The sequence below is a fragment of the Manacus candei genome, unplaced genomic scaffold (assembly GCF_025592945.1).
Source record: "Manacus candei isolate 608988 ecotype Guabito, Panama unplaced genomic scaffold, ASM2559294v1 h1tg000028l, whole genome shotgun sequence".
Taxonomy (NCBI): Eukaryota; Metazoa; Chordata; class Aves; order Passeriformes; family Pipridae; genus Manacus; species Manacus candei.
Window position 1 is genome coordinate 22333100 of NW_026138076.1, and position 18112 is coordinate 22351211.

The 18112-nt window shown below is 34.5% G+C and overlaps 1 protein-coding gene across 3 annotated transcripts in view; it reads left to right on the forward strand.

The window, feature by feature from the left end:
• Positions 1–18112, forward strand: part of SPOCK3 (SPARC (osteonectin), cwcv and kazal like domains proteoglycan 3) — a 179813-nt gene that overhangs the window by 109417 nt on the left and 52284 nt on the right. For all 3 annotated transcript variants that reach the window (XM_051790187.1, XM_051790188.1, XM_051790189.1), the window contains one exon: positions 3087–3213. In XM_051790187.1, the coding sequence (XP_051646147.1) occupies positions 3087–3213 (127 nt within the window). The remainder of the gene's footprint in view (positions 1–3086; positions 3214–18112) is intronic.

Here is an 18112-nt window from a genome sequence, read left to right on the forward strand (position 1 = left end):
TATATTGCTTTATCTGCATATCTCACATTAATGATAACCAGTTATTCATACTGGGGTTAAGTAATGTACTTACTTCATGATATTGTGATCTTAATTCAACACGATTTATGTCATCACAGTAGTTTCTCAGTTATTTCCATGTCAATAGTTTGTATGCTGGCTCATTGCCTAGCTGTAAAAAAAATAACCACAACACCTGGTTACAACGAAATAGTCAACAGAAACAATCTGATTCAGTTAAAGTAATGGTGAAAGGAAATGTTTTAGTACATAAGTAAAATGCATTTTTCATGTATTTTATGAAATGCACGTATCTACCATAGCTAGCATTAAAAATACTTTTAATTGACTTTTCATATTTTCCAATCATCTCAGTGACTGACAATCAAAAATAACTATTCACCATCTTTGATAACACAGAATCTAGTTTTGGCATCATTGTACTAAAGCTTCTGAATAGATATCTATACAGACCGTTTCCATGATAAGGTATCTCTGGATTGATACCTTCAAAGTATCATTTTTTATAATTTGTTTATCATTGTACATTCCATTTCAAGTTTGGAAAAATACAAATATAGGTTTTTTACAAAAATATTGTTAGTTATGTAGAAACCCAGTTTTTGATAACAGTCATCTGCTGAAGGTCTCAGGGGACTTCTGTGTAAAACAGGAAACATAATGTTCTTCATCTTAAATGAGTACCCTGGGACACTGCATTTAAAAGCCCAACAAAGCAGAGGTTAGTTGAGGGAAGGTAATCTATCTGACTACATCAGATATTTTCTGGTTTTTTCATACTTCTTCACTCTTCACAGACCTGTGATTTCTGTGTTCTGAGCTTATTCTAGTTTCCATTCTCCTTTCAATCCTTTGAGACACATCATTCTCTTTTCTTTCAGGTGATTTTACTTATCTCCATCCAAAGGGGCTTTTTGTTTACCTTTCTCTGCCTTTTTTTGTCTTTCTACATCGAGGACATGCACAAGAGAGCACAGATACTAAAGCACCACTAGTCCTTTCTTTGACATGTTTTAGGCATGAGAGACCACCATGTGTCTCTCAAATTCTGCTTCCAGTTTCTGTTTTTCGCTGATATCAGTGAGCTTCTCTCTGATGTCTGGAACTTTTGAAATGGATTTGTGCAGCATTTTAAAGTTACTCTATCTCTGATAAACAGAAATTGCATCATGTTAATAGTTGGGACACTGGTCCTGTCAGTAGTCTGGGGCATTTCTGGATAATTGTTAGCCATAAAAGTAACAAGAAGTAAGAGAAAGATGCAGCCATCTATATAATCTAATGATGCTGGAACTCATGTGAATGATTGGAAAACTCTCAGTCAAGTGAGAGGAACAGCAGTAGTCAGATTATTACTGTATATTATGCATAATATACAGTTCAACTTTGCTTTTTCTTAATATAATAGAAATAAGATGATTTTTCTTAGTCTTCAAATTATGCAACTCAGCAGAAAGGATTGCTCTTTATTCTTAATTAGGGTGGTATGTTTGAATTGTTTCCTTTTTTAATACTTCCTAGTGGACATAAAAACTTCCTGTATTCATATTTTACCACTCATTATGCTACACATAACTGAAGCTATGACTGACTTTTCCACCAGTAACAGACAGCTTCTGTGTACAGTGTTTCAGGCTCCTGTTGACACTCTAAAATATCTGTGCAGTTCAAAATTTCACCACACCGGCATAGTCTGAATGTAAACTTCCATAACTTCTGTGATTTTTTTTTTCCTTCTAAAAGACCACATTTACAGCTGAAATTATGCACAGCATAAGAATATTAGCATAGCTTGAAAATGGGCTTTTGTTTTCTGTCATCACCACTTTACTGTTAGGTGTGTGCTTTTAGCCTTTTATGCTGCCCAATATAGAACCAGAGAATGAGAAGTTTATTTTCTCACATTTATTTTTATTACTCCAGACAAGTTCTTCTCAAACGGTGATTCATTACTAGCAAAATAGTTCTAGATTATCTGTAGGTTAACCAACCTGAAAGAGTTCTGCTTCATTCAAGAATATTTGATTTGAGTTTTTTATAGGTTTGAACATTTGTGTGTATCCTGATAAGTCATTGCTGTGTTCTAAGTGTAATCAATTTTAGATTCCTCACTAAGATCCTAAGCAGAAAACACAATATAAAAATCACGTGTTATTGTTTAATTTTTTTTGTTTATATGCAAGAAGTTAATGTGTAAAACATATTCTTTGGTCAGTCTGTGAACTGGGCAACTCTCATAAAACAGCTGTTTCAGGATACAGTGGCTACTAAATACTTTCATAGTTGAAAAAAACAATTGGAAAAATTAATGAATAAAAAATAATTCAAAGCTACAGAGAAAAAGCGTGTCTGTCTGAAGATGGCCATGTGCCACAAACTGAAGGCTAGCAAAGTATTCTGAAGAAGCATCATAACTTATTTTAGACTTCTAGTCGTACCCAGTATAGCTGGGTTAAAATGATCCATCTAGCTCTAAATATCTGTTTGTATCAGCATACACATATGTAGATTGATCTGTGCCCTAGTGGATTAGCTTTTTTTTCCCCCTTTGAACTTTGAGTGTTGACTGAATTTTACAAGTTGTAATCTGTGAAAGGCAGTGTTCAAAGTGAGACAGAGAGTACTCTGAAGGACCACCTACCTATAGTATTTTATTTACAGTATTTATTAGAAGTATTTATTATATAGTTTTCTGAAACTTAAATATTGCCTCCTTAAACACCAGTATTGATACAACAGTTCTAGTCATACTATTTAATAACAAAAAGAAGAGTAAATGCCACATAAGTCAGACATCTTTCACTCATCAATAAGTGTAACATTCACCAAAGCATCATCTTAATCACCTTTTTCTACTAAGTTAGAAAGTGAAATCACTACGATGAGTAATGTACAAAGGTAAGCAAGTGTATACCAAAGACATTGGCAGCTCTTCATTTAGAAGAAAACTTTGTGTTTTAAGTTACTTATGGCTTACTGTTTGTAAAGGCTCATTGAAATACCCTGAAATATGTTCTATTTTTACTACTGCTTATCAGAATTACATACTTTTTGTTTACTTACAGTATGAAAGAGGCTGGTTTAGGCCATAAACAGTGGAGGGGTGGTCCCATTTCATCAAACTGCAAGCAGTGTCCAGTAGTTTATACCAATCCTGTTTGTGGATCAGATGGTCACACATACTCATCTCAGGTAAGAATTAAAGAAAGAACTAAATTAATCTTTCATTGTTCCAGTCCATTCCAGCTCCTGGAAAACAAAATACTGTATGATAACAGAAATCAATATTTATTTGTTTTGGCTAAAATATATATTGCAGACTACAATCTACAACAATTTTAGTATATTATATGATATAAAAGCAAAATAGTAGCAAATCCTAAGCAGTGTAAACCACTAATCCCTGGAGTAGCACAGTGTAAGAGTGTTCCACAATGTAACAGAGCTCCAGGTTAAGTCTGTCTGCAACAGACACCGTGGCAGGATTTTGAGTAAGCAAAAAAGTGTTGCTTGTCCCCCTTGGGGGTAAGATAGGTATTTTAAGTTGGTCCAGTTGACCATTAAGGGTATGCTTTATGTTCCAGGTACCTAGACAACCTAGATGTAACATACACAGAAAGAAAATGTAATAATTTAAATAATTTTTGTATATCTTTCCTTGCAACAGCATTTTTTGAGTTTTCAGATCATAATCAAATCTTACTGCTGTAGTCCTAAACCCTCCTTTCTTTTCTCTCATAGTTATTTGAAGACAGAATAATAAATTTAAAATATTACTGTTAGTTTACCCAGACTTTTTTGGATGAAAGATTTTGTGCTGCTCATTCTGAAGTCCAGAAATCATAGGACTGCATTGGTACAGTGCAGATGTGAAACTTGTGAGATGGAGGGACTTCATAATACTGAAAACAAATTAATTTGTGTAGCATCCTTTCTTAAAACTTTCAGTAGGAGAATGTTCTGCCAGCATTAACAACTGAATCCTCTCTAGCAGAAAAAAATGTGGGCCTTTTTTCTCAGAAACAGCATGCAATTCAGTAATGTGAGAGGAGCTACTGTATTGTGTCTTACTGACACTATAGCCTTACACAAACAAATTTTTTCATTACTAGATAATATCCAGTGCTTCAAGAGAACTATAGTAATAGATTAAAGTGATGAGTTGGAAAACCTCTGTGTTTGTTACTTATAAAGAAAAAAATTCCCTAAAGCTTCTTAAACAAAATACATTTGGGGTATTTCCTATTATTTAAAGATTTTTAGTTACCATTTGCTGTATAGAAGTTTTTGTTTGTTTTTTTACTGTAATCACAAACTACATCTGAAGTTTAGAAAACAGAATTATTTTCCAGGAGTGACTGGCTGTTGGATTGAACATCAAGTATCCTCTCAATGGATAGTTTCTTCTTGATAAAATAAAAACATCAGATATAACTAGTGCTTCCTAAACCCTGACAGTTCTTATGCTTTTATCCTAAATCTTATGTTAGAAAATGTTTTTCTTACTACCTTGAGTTTTTAATTATAGGGATTTGATCTAGAATCCTAATTTTCCTTTAAAGAAAACAATTACAAATTTCTAATGCTTACACCAGGATATCTGAGGCCTTACACGTGAATTTTGGACTCTTTGGTGTAGCAAAAAAATAATTCCTTTCAGTGACAATATGACTTTAATTTAGGAATCTTGAAAGTGTTCTTATTTTGATTCACAGTAATCTCCTGGCTATGTTTTCTTTTTTTTTTTTTTGTATGAGATAAAAGTGTGCTGACATCTTACTACATGTTAGATGATACTGTCATTTAGTATTTATTTTTCCTTACCAGTGTGAAGGTTCAGTCAGTCTTTAGGTCTAAGCCTAGCCTGCACATAGATATAAAACAGATGGTAGTCTCCACAATTTTGAAATTTAAGTAGGTGAGGTAGATAAGTTGATATAGATGATACTGGATGAGCAGCTTTTTATTTTTTAAATACTGTATACTTGATCCATTACAATCTCTCCCTGTGTTCTTGCTAGTGTAATAAAAACATTACCTCCAGTTTTAACCTCATTGCTTATGTCCTATTTTATCATATAGGAGTACTGTGTTATAAATAGTCCTATAGGTAGAAGTGATCCTTCTGGCCTCTCATGGTCTGGTCTGGAGTAGGTGTACAGAAGTCTGTAAATATGGCTGAGATACACATATTTTTAACTCAGTTCATGTGCTAAAGGTGAGGCTGTGCTTATCCAACAGAATGATTGAGAAATCAGTGGATTAAATAGACACACTGTGCTTCCATCCCAGTGCATTGTCAGTGCTGCAATCAGTTCAGTGGTACATTATCTAACCTCTGTGTCCCTTTATGCATATAATGCAGAAATAATGCAGCATCAGAGAGGTTTTGAAGGATTTCCTTTTGTCTTCCACTTCCTCGTAATGGTAGATTTCAAATCTAAGTTTATGACAGCAAAATGCTAAAAAAATTAATTACCACAGAAGATGTGTATTAGCCTATAAATATTTATTTTTATTTCATGTCAATGATGTAAGGATTCTATGGTGCAGTTTCATCAAAATAGAGGTCCCCTTGCAATGTTATTTCAAGAGTAGTGGTTTTAAAAGTTGACATAAAGACAAATATTTGTGTTCCTGTACTCTAGGCAAAGTTTAGTTTCATTGTGTCATCAAGCTCCAGTAGGAGTTTATACACCAATTTTTTTGTGTTTAGAATGCATTCATCAGTGACTCTGGAAAATTGTATAATACATTTTCTGAAAAAAAGTCATTAAATAGTAGTACTATTGTAGAACACAGCCAGTCAGTTGACAGCAGAGGGATACTGTTTTGGGAGTATACCCTCACTTTTCAGAATAAGCCCATGCAAATGCTTGTATTAAGTTATGTAACTAGAGATATTTCATACATGTGTTTTGTTTTGGAAAACAAACAAAAGGATTTTATAACAGCTGGACTGTCTAGAAAGAAAGGTTGTCTTCTAAATGGAGCTTTTCCAGAGTTGGGTAAGGATGTTTTGTTTTCCACTCATTTTAGCAGGCCAGGTTATGTTTACTGGGTTCTCAGCCCACAATTAGTCACGTGCAGTCAGTGTAAAAGAAAAGCAGCAGATGTGAGATGTTCGTTATTACCATTACAAGAATGTTGAAATAAAAATATTACATGCTGAAATGTTGAGTAATCAAAGTGAACATTAATCATTGTCTGAGAAGAAATTCAGTATAAAGAGATCCTGCCAGGGTGGTGTTACAATTTTAGCTTAATAGCCTTTAAATAATACTGCATGTGTTTCACGCTTGGTCTGTTTTTACCTTCTACGTTTCTCTAAACTTTGGCACTTGAAAGTGCATATGCATTTTTACACTTAGGAATTCTCAAACAGTACTGTAGCATAGAGCTTTGGGATCACTGTATACTTGACATTCTCCGTGAAAAAAGCCTATACAGCTCTTGCAGCCTGTTTCTAGCTTCATCTTTCCTGAGATGAAAAGGGAAGTAAAACGGACATGGAGTGCACCTCAGATGGGGTGTTTTGTGAAAGCAACCCGCCTGCTGCCATTCTTTTATCCAGGGATGCAACTCAGTGCTGTGCAGCACACACTGTAAAGCTGGTGTAACTGTGAATGAGATGATGATGCTCAGACTTGAATGCTTCTATTGGAACAATTCTCCCATACTGTACTATATTATTACTGGACCTTTTGAAAAATGGCCATGAGGAACAAAAGTACGGTCATGCGGATGGAATTGTCTTTTGAGTGTTTTTTGCATATTTTGATTACAGCTCTGGTACTTGGTATAATAGCCTGAAGTTTTCTTTCTTAAGTTGAATGTGATTGACAGTTAGTCCTGCTATAACAAAATCTAAACTTAAATGAGATCAATGAACTGTGCTTTGAGTATTTTGAAAGGAAAACACCACAGAAATAAATTAATCTTTGGAATATGCCCATTGCCCCATGATTTAATTTCAGAATCACTTTGACAGTTTAGTGTTAGCAACAATTTGCTCAAGATGATTTTGTATTGATTGTGAATTTTTTTATGGAATACATTTTCTCCTACCTATGAAAACTTCATGTTATTGATAATATCCCTACATATGTAAATAGCAATAAAAATCACGTTTTGCAAAAGCAATGGGTCTAAACTAACTTCTCAGACTAAGATAGAAAATGTATAGAAAAGCAGTCAGAAAAGAGGATAAAAATTCTTGAAAGGCTATACAGATAGACAGGTATGTGGATTTTGATTTTTTAATATTCAAATATTTTCTTCAGTCTCCCAAATTATGATTCATTTCTCATTAGAAGTGTTGAAAGAGTCAGTGGATGAAATCACACTGTGTGAAGGGCTGAGATTAGTACTAGTTGTTTACTCCATCCATGTTTTGTTTATCATTCAGCATGAACCTAAATTGCTAGATTTTTATTCTTATGGCATCCCATATTAAACATTTTCGTTTTAAAATTGTTGCTACCTTTATTAATTTCAGGTATTTTTAAGACTTTTACTTAATAATCTATATCTCTTAGCAGTGTGTTTGGTATAAGACAGCTAGTTTGGAGGAAGCATAAAATATATGTATTGATGTTTTTAATATTTGATGTTATTTTAAAAGATTATGATTTTATAAAAGTTAAATTGATTTAAATATATTAATTAACATATTTTGAGTTTTTAGGTCAAATACCTGAGCTATTGACAGATCTTTTCTACTTCAGAAGAGATTGCTAGAAGTGGAATTGCCATACAAAACAGATGTCTATTTTGTAATAGTGAATGAAAGTAGTTTTTACAAACCTGATTCAATGTATGTCAGTCTTGCTTCTTAAATTGGGCTAATCCACTATGCCTTTCCATTTTTATCTGCCTTGTTACTAAGCAATCCACTGTAGATTTAACTGTCAGTTGAAATGTAGCCAAAAATAATAAGGTTAAATCATTGCCTACCATCTTTAGTAATAATGTAATCTCTCTGAAATAAATTATTTGACAGCATGCAGGTCTTTAGTTTTGCAGCTGGAGGAAGCAGCTTCTTCCAGGTGCTCTGCCAGCATCGATTTGTTTTTCTAGTAAAAGTGGATTTTGTCAAAAAAGGCCTCTCAAAATTTAGATTTGTGTCTCTTCCCCAAGCAACACCCAGCCAAAATCATTCTGTTCAAAGTGGAAAAATATAATCAAACAGAACAAAGTGTTTAGCTTCTAAAAAGATACTCTTAGACACTGTTGATGCAGGTCACATTTATACTTAGCAAGAAACTGAAATACGGTAAAGTTTCATGTTTCAGACACCATAACAGAAATTTAGACCAGCAGAGCTATAAACTAGTCATGTTGGTGCAGAGAAAAAGAAAAGCTTCAGTCCTAGTAATTTGGTAGATATCAATGAGGTAAAATATCTGTAACATTAAAGAATCATCTTCCAAGTCTTACTTCGTTTTTTAAATTTGTAATTTTAAGAAGCTCACAATGAAATGTTTTAAGCACAAACCATTACTACGCAGATATTTCACTGAAAACAAATTCAGACGTACCAGATTGTTTGATTTTTAAAGTTTTCAGTATTCCTAATGCTTTAATGAGAATTTATTGTGTTTTTATATACTTAAATTTCTCTGCTTAGAATACCTCTATAATTTTTGGATTTGTTTATAATTTATGGACATCTGTAATTTATGGATTTTTAAAATTATTATTGAAAGGGGGACGATGTTTGTGGAGTCTTCTGATATGCATGCTAATCTTATTTAATGAGCTTTAATGAAACATATTTAGCATTCAACATTGTGATACTAAATAAATACAAGAAAATACTGAAAGAATACAGTTCTTTATCCACAGAAAACTGTCTGGACAGTTTTCCACCAGACAGTTTTCCATCAGACAATCCACAGGTTGTCTGATGAGGTGCCTGGTAACCATATTCACTTCTCACCCAAAACCATGTTACTTTAAAGTTTCTAAAACCACATATGGAACTACACATCTAGAAGTTTCTGGGTTGTGTGAATTTTGCAATATTGGGTGTTGCCGTTAAGTTCCTGTTCACTTCAGGACCTTTTGAAGCCTTAATGTACACCTGCCACCCTCATTCTTGGGGGAGGGGGAAAGAAAACAAAAAACTAACAACAACAACAAAAGCCCAACCACAAAAAGACAAAAAATCCACAGTGAAACAAAGAAGAAGAAACTGAAGAAAGTAATAGTTGATATTCAGATATGTTAAAAAAATTTTAGACAGTTCTCAGATTCCTTCAGGAAACCTGCCTTCTTTCCTCCTGCATCACTTGTCTTCAGGGGTGTGATTCTGATCTATCCCAACTTCAGTTATTTCTAGTAAAGTGAAGAACTGTCCAATCTGTTTATTTTTAGTATGTCTAATGATTTTAAGCTGTATCCTTTCTGCTAAATTTTCCAAGAAGTTAAGATGTTGTTGCTTGCTCTGCTTGCTTGTTTTTCTGCATTATCCTTGAGATCAAAGTGAGATTAAGTATTTTTTAACAAACAGGTCTACTGTCGGATGAGATCTGTAACTAAAGTTCCCAAAGAACAGATCTGGACATTGATGAGAACTGAGAGGCAGACAGGGATCTGAAAAATATGACTGAGTATCAGAGGTAGGTCCCCTGCATCACAGAACATGTTAACAAAAAACATGGACTTAGTGGAAGAGAAAAATAAGAGTTAGTGTAGCAAAATTTGTCACTGTAGCTCTTCCTTCAGAACATGACATATGAAGACTTGGCTTTGTGTGATCCTGATGTTAATCCGTATGTGTTTGGCACAGAACAAGAAAAGTATTTGCATCTTTTAGAAATGAAGTACTAACAACACAAAGTGGAAAGATTTAGGCACAGTTCTGTGTACCTCTATACAAGATGTATCTCTTTAAGCTCAAAAAGAGATTTAACCTAGGGAAAAACAGCCATGCTTTGGAATAATAACTCCCACTTGTACAACACCATGTTTCTTCCCTGACAGGGTGAAACGTGGAATTTCATAAATATTTTTGTCACTGATAGCACATGGAGCCTTATATTTTGGACCGTTTAGTAAATTAAATCTAGTACTCTGAGTTCAAGTGGATTTTAGCATACATTTTTAGCTGGGAAAAAAACCAGTAGAAAGCTGTACAGGTTATATGCTGAGAATGCCTAGATGTTTCACCTAAATGTAACTAGCTACACAGAATTTCTTTTTCCTTTTTTGCTTTCTTCCCCTCCCCCCCCAGTTGACAAAGTATAGTTTAAATGTCTGAAATTTGGATGGGATAACCAAGCATAGACTAGCTAGGTCTGTGCACATTACTTTTATTACTTTCATTATTTTTCCTGTAATTGAAGACTAATCAGCATGCCCTTTAGATGCTATTTTAGCTCACATAAAACTTTATAAATATTTCAACTTAGATATAATTGGATAAATTGAACTTGTTTAATTAGTATTGCAATCAGCCAGCATGGCTTAGGAAGTCATATCACATTAAAAATACAGTGATAATGCATGTTAATAAGGAATAAGCTGATTCTTTTAAAAAAAATTCCACACTTTTACAAGCCATTTGTGTCTTATAAGGCTTTATAGCTTTACCATTATTTTATTTTACTATTGCCATTACTCAGAAATTTGAGTGTCAGCTGAAAATCAGTGATCTTTATTAGCTGACTTTGACCAATATAGTCACCTATTTTTTAGCTGATCCTGTAGGACAGTTAAATGTTTTTGTTCACACTTTAAATTTTTTTTTGAATGTCTTCAAATTTGAAGCAGGAACTTGAAAATGTAAAGTTAGTTTTATCTGAACAATATTACTTTTTCTATCTCTCAAGGCATTTTCTCCAAATTGCAAAACTCTGAATGCAGCAATGAGGTACACCAAGGATCTCACATACATGCAGCGTTGAGTGACTGTAGCTCGGGCCTGATAAATATGATGGAGAAGTTTGAAACAGGGAGCCTGATGAAGTGCTGAGATTTGGACTATACAGGCAAGAGCTCTGAATATAAGCCAGGATTTATGGACTTAAGTATATGCATGTATATGTCAGAAAAAGAATTTTTTTGTATTAAGCATGTTTACAAGAAGCTGTCAGTACATTTTCAAACTGCATCAAGTATTTAAATTTTTTTAATAAGTCAAGATCAGAAAGAGTAATATGGTTATATTTTTTGTATCTATTTTTACCCCTTTTGTTAGTAAGTTTTTTAAAACACTCTAATTTTATTTTTTTATTTTGAAATTTATTGCTTTCAAGGAATATAGAAATAATAATTTGGATATGAGGTAATATATTACATTTTTTACACAAAAAAATACTAGAAGCATTATTAGTAATAATTTACTGGAAATAATGTGTTTCAAGTAGGGATATCACAGAGTTTTGTCATTTTGCATTAATTAAGCTTTGCGTTCTCATTTGATGGTATAAAGTATTAGTTAGCCTGTTTGCAAGATGTATAGAGTAAGATGGTGAGCTACATATTTACCAAACTGAGTAGGTGTCTAAAAATTCAAATGGCTGATTTTAAAAACAGATAAGTCCTTAGAAGGATTTGCAGAAGTTCCTAAGCATCACAGGTGGCTAAGAAAACCTTTAAGTAGGAAAGCATAGATAAGTAGGTGCCTAATTTAAATAATCCCAGTAGGCATCAATCGGCATGTTTCTATGACTTAATATGATTTCCAGGGTGTCCGAAAAAGATTTAATATCTAGTTGACCTGATTTCAGGCTTTTCCTTTTATGCCATTGCACTGCAGAGTGCTGAAGAAAACAGGCTGTAGAGCTATAAGAGGTGAACTGGAAGAAAACTCTGCATGCAGGTATTCATTTTGTCATGAAAATTGCTTTCTCTAGTTCACAGATTTATAAACAATGTATCATCAGTTCTCTTTCAACCACTAAAGATTTTCTTTGCTCAGGATCTTGTTTCAGTAGACACATTTCCTTTTGTTCTCTGGTCAAAATGCTAGTTGCATGTCTTTATGGTTAATATTTTTTAAACAGTTGTTTTCATTTTAAATAGTAGTACTAGTTTGCTGAAAAGCTTTTTATCCAAACTCCTGTTGTTTAGGTAAGTAATAAACATGCTTTGCAGGTTTCTGATGAGACAAAAGAGGCATCTGTAGATCTGGATGGCACTTCATAGATGGATTTACACGTTAATTTTTTATTTCTAAAGCTAATTAGTTAAAATGGCAAGATTAGTTAATCTTGGCATTGTATATAGCTGAATTCAGCTTGAAATTCTTTACCTTCTTGTCTGCTTCTTCCATATTCTGTATCAGGTGATGGTCTGTGTTGAACTGGACCTGGAACATACCTGGTAAACACTCACTCTGCCCACCTCACCCCTATGTTTGGTGACAGAAATCACCACCCCAGTTAAAGACTGTAGTTTCTTTACAGATTTTCTTTAGGAAACTCAAATTTGAGGCCATAATTTCACATAACAATTTGCACCAAATACAGTAAAAGCAAATTTTGGGCAGCAGAATGTATGTAAGCTTTGCTAAATAGTAATAAAGTGTGAAGATGGGAAATGTGGTTAAGCAAAATAGTATGAAGTCAAAAGCACACAGTACTGAGTACTGGTAATCAGAGGTTGTCTGTTCAGCTGTCAGAGACAGCAGGTTCTAACAACAGAGAGAAATCAGATCTGTATTGATGCATGAATGCAGACCTCATGGAAAAGATTTCTACCCATGAGATACATGATGATACTGGAAGAAATATATCTTCATGGTACTTCAGCAAAGAGCTCTTTTCTCAGGGATCCTGTTGATTGCAGCATACAGAAATCTTCTGACCATTAATTTTTAATCATCTAGAAAACAGACAGGAAAGGAAGAGCTGTGGGCATTTTTCGGTGGGAACATGTCAGTTTAAAAGGATATTCCAAATTCTCTCAGTAATTCTATTTGTAGCATATGAACTGATAATTATCAGGGGAATCTGAATTTAATTATTCATCTGTGTATTTTTTCTTAGAATTGGATAGCATGCCCTATTTAATTTTTAAATGCACAAAAACATGAGGGACTTCTACAGAGCTGTCATTGAGATAAGGTACAGTTAAAGGTGACAAATACCTTTCAAAGATGAGACACTTTACAGTTGCATAAGTATTAGTTATTGGTTGTCTAAAAAGTAATTTACTAAATGCTCAGTATTAAATGGGATGGTGTTCTAGAAACATTTTAAGTGTCAGCACCTCAGCAGATGAAAATTTCTAAAATACTTAAATTCACATTGAATTCACACTTTGTACAGTACTACAGTTATGTTTCTATTGTAGAAAAGGTGTATTGATGTATCTGGCCAAACTTCAGTCTCGCAGCCTCAAAGGTTTGAAGCACATAATGGACACACTATGAATGAATACCCTGGCAGTTAATTTCTGCTGACTTGTATGCTGTACAAAATCTGCTTCCAGCTGCCCAGGATGTATATATGTATACAGTGGGGGAAAAGAGGAATTGGGGGGGAGTATCTGCAGATTGTACCTCAAGGCAGTAATGAATGAGCTGCTGTTCCTTACTTGCCAGAGAAATCACATGTGCCCTCATCACTAGCTTGAGTTAGATTGTTTAAAAGCCACTAGGTATTCCTGGCAAGACAGTCCTATTGTGGAAAAATGTTATCTTGCACTGAGATTGTAACATTCTCAAAAAGGAACAGAATTAAATCAGTGAGAAAAATGAAATTGATAAAATGATAGGAAATGCTGAAGTCAGTGTTGCACAAGCACTTTATCTTCCTCTTTGGGTAGACTTATAATGTGATCTTAATTCTGTTGCTGTTCCTCCTGCAGGGCTCTTCACTCACATAACACAGAGAATGGACATACCTCCCTTTTATCTAATCATTAAATCATTTTATCTGCACCATTCAGTAAAGTCTTATATCTTTTATTATGTGGTAGCCACACAGTTCAACTAAAATCCTCATCTACTTTAATATGTCTTCATTCCTTGTGCATTTTTGAAGTCTGCGACGAGTAACTAATTTACAGCTACCTCACACACAGTCCCTCTGTGTGATACGAGTGTCTTTCTACAGATAGAAGATGTTTCTGCAGATGGAAGCAGAAAAATTATTTGTGAGATTTGGATATCCAATTAAAAGATTTTTTTTCATGTTTCACATTGCATAACATTTATATATTCAATTAATTTTTGTTTTAGTTTATCTAAAAATATTTAGCATGTTCCCAAATCATATCTCAGGTTTTCAAGAGCATATATACCCTCAGTGCCAAACAGAATTTTGCTGAAGTAAGTTATCCAAGATCCATAGACCAGCATAGGCATTACTTTCCTTTTCTTTTCATGCCATCTCCCTAGTTCATTCATTACACATCTTTAAATCTCTTCAGTAAATGACAAACATTTATGCAAGCAATAGTCTCTTCACACTGGTTCATTCCTGGAGCAGGTCTGTCCTGTACTTCCCAACTGAATAAGCTTGATGCCATCTGATCCACCCATTTTCTCAAAGCAAGATAAACTACACAGATGTCATTCCTGACAGATTTATCTAATCCTGGTTGTAAGGACAATGAATAGGATTCAATAAACTTCTCCAAAAATCTATTTTAAGACATCACTACTCTTATTAGCAAGTCTGCCAAGTATCTAATCTGATATTTTTCTGCAGCAATTTAAGCCAATTATTTCTTGTAACATTCATCATGGTATTCTTTTCAGGTATCTTTCAGATGTCTTTCACCTGTTTGACAGCTGCTATTTGAATCATCTTTTGTTAAGACCCACTCCTTGAGCCTCATTTTGGTGACTGTTTTCTAGGCCTCTCATTATTCCTGTTACTCCTTTTTTCAGTTAATTCTTGTCTTGTTTGAAACCTTGTCGCAGAGCTGTACAAGGTGCTCTGTTTTAAGTGCTGCCAGAGCTCTGTGAAATTACTCTACATGTTTTGTAGGTTACACTCATGTTTATATATCCTCGTATGATAATGTTTTAAAACACTGTTCAGTTGTTCTTAATGAACTACATTCTTATTTTTCCTTTAAAATGGATGTCTAACCACTTGCTCCAGGTTGTATTTAAAATATGATTTGATTATTTTGTCTACCTTAGAGTAGAACATAGCAGTTTTCTGTATTGAGTTACATTATATTTTAGCCTGTTTCCATAATATGAGTATTTTTATTATGTTCCTATCTTCTGAAGTTACTCCTCATCCATGTTTAATAGAATATCTATTAGTTCATCTTCCAACCGATTAGAATCATAGAATAACCCGAGTTGGAAGGGACCGACAAGGAACATTTGAGTCCAACTCCAGGCCCTGCACAGAACAACACTAAGAATCACACCATGTTCCTCGGAGTGCTGTCGAAACACTTCTTGAATTCTGGCAGGTTTGATACTGTGACTGCTTCCCTGGGGAGCCTGTTCCAGTCCCCAGCCACCCTCTGGGTGAAGAAAACATATTCCCAATATTCAACCTAAACTTTCCCTGAGACAGCTTCAGGGCATTCTCTCGGATCCTGTCACTGATCACCAGAGGATGGAGATCAGTGCCTGATCTTCTGTGTCCTTCGTGAAGAAGTTGTAACTGCAGTGTCTCCCCTCAGTCCTCCAGGCTGAACAGACCAAGTGACCTCAACCACTTCTCATACGACTTCCCCTCAAGGCCCTTCACCATCTTTCTGTTTCTCCTGTGGATACTTTCTAGTAGCTTCATATCAGTCATATATTTTGGTGCCCAAAACTGCACACAGTATTCAAGGTGAGGTTTCACCAGTGCAGAGCAGAGAAGGACAATCACCTTCTTTGACTGGCCAGCGATACTTGTGTGATGTATCTTTTACTATCAATGTATTTTTAAAAGCCCTTTTTACTGTCCCTGACAGTACTGGGCAACTTCAACTCTAAGTGAGCTTTGGCCACGTGTTCTCTCCCTGCAGTGGCAAGCAGCATCTCTTTAGTCCTCCCATGTTACCCGACTTGCTTTCACTGGGCACTTTCTTTTTTTACCTTATCTCCAGAAGATCCCTGCTCGGCCAGGCCGGCCTTCTTCCTCGCCTGCTTGACTTCCAACATTTGGGAATTTCCTGCTCCTGTGCCTTTATGAGGTGGTATTTAAAAAGTGAGCATCACTGGTGGACCCCAGCACCTTCAAAAGCATTTTCCTAGGGGAAATTAAAAGACAGAATAGTTCCATGGTTGTGACTTAGCCTTGCTAAAGTCCACCAAGTGCAGTCTTCCATTTTGAGACACTGAGTGCTACTCTTGGAGGATCACTTGCAACTAGTTTGATATTCATATTACAATAGATGCACACAAATAACCATAATATGGCTTAATAGGTTGCAATGTAAAAGAGTGTGATGAACCTTGGTAAAATCCAGCTACTTGCAATCTGTCCTTCAGAGTTTCTCAAAGGCTGTGAAGTTGCTCAGCCAGTTCAAGTATGCAAGGCTGGAAATATAACATTCAACTAATTTGAAAACTTCTAGACCATATAAGTATTCTCTAAATGTTCTTTTTCACTCAACATAGAGATTTTACCTATGTATAGATGACACATATATATATGTCCTGACATATTACTCCTTTCTGTAGAGGTTTCCTGAATATTTGAAGTCATCAAAAAGTTTTATATATATATAAAAATGTATAATTTTTACCTGGAACTTGGTTTACAAATACAAGGGAAGTCAGGATATTTGGAACTTAATGTAATAAATAAAGTGTATTCTGTCTTTGCATTTGTGCCAGTCAAATGCATGCAAAACCAGTAGGGTTTTTTCCTTATATTTTCATTTTTTCATTATTTTTCCATGGAAAAGTAGGTGGGGTTTTTCATCTTGAGAAAAAACTTTAGGCTCTTTATACGTACAATATACAGAGATATATTTGGCAGCCTTTGACAGTTACTTTGGAACGGAAGGTGGAAGAGCTTAATGAAATATATTACTGTCGTTTAATCTTTGAAACTCTATAATAATACTTCTAAGAGCAGAGCTCATGTATATCAAAATAACATGCACTGTAGTAGTTGTACCAGAAAGATAACTGTTCTCATCTTTGCTGTTGTAACAGTAAAGAAAGCTACATGAGTCATGTCTAAAGATGACACATACTCTTTGAAGTTTTTCCCACAGATTTTAATTGCTCATCTCTAGTTCACTAAACAATCTACTTTCTGTAAATGGTGAAGAATGTTGAGTCCATTTAAGACTGAACAGGTTTTCAAACAGGCAGAATATGAGTGAACAAATTGCATTTTTCTATGGGACACTTGACAGTACAGAAATGAGGAATTTTTCATCCTGAAATATATTGCCAAGAGACCCTGTGGTACATGTTTTTGTCTGTATTGAAGTGATTTATTTTCCTTAAGCGTTGTGCAAGCATATTGCTCTGAAGTTAAAAATACTTACTCTTCTGTCTTGAAACAAAACATGTGAAAATTCATACAGTAGAAGTGTCCTTAGAATCAAGCATACAAATGAGACGTGGTGAAACTCCAGCATAGAAAACTAATATCTAAGAGGAAAGGGGAATCAAGATCAGAAGATAAAAAGCTAGATTTATTCAAAAGTTAAATGGAATTTTTTCATGCATATAAGGGATTGTGATAAAAGTAGCACAAGCAGTTAGCAGTTTATAAAACCAGTTTAAATAAGGAATATTACAAAATCTAACAGATGAGTGTCTTGAAAATTTCATTTTCAATTTCATTTTCCCCACATAGAAAAGTCACTAATAAAGCCAAATAAATAAACATTATTTTATTGCTATACATAATGTAATATTTCATGTATTTTTTTGCTATTTAAACTATTTAGATATTTTCCCCACAAAAACCAAATTATTTCATCACTGTCTTCAACACTACCTCTCCTTTTTTACCACTACTTCTTGTGTCCTCATAGTCTGTATGTCACAGATTTCTTTTTCTATGGAGTTTTTCAGGTATGTTGCTTGTTCTTCTACCAGCCTGAGAGTAACATGGAAGAAAGTTTTTATTTAGCTGAGCTATCTTAGCAGTATCCCAGTGCACTATTTACTTGTGGAATGATGACAAGATGTTTGAACCAGAGTTATGTTCCTGGT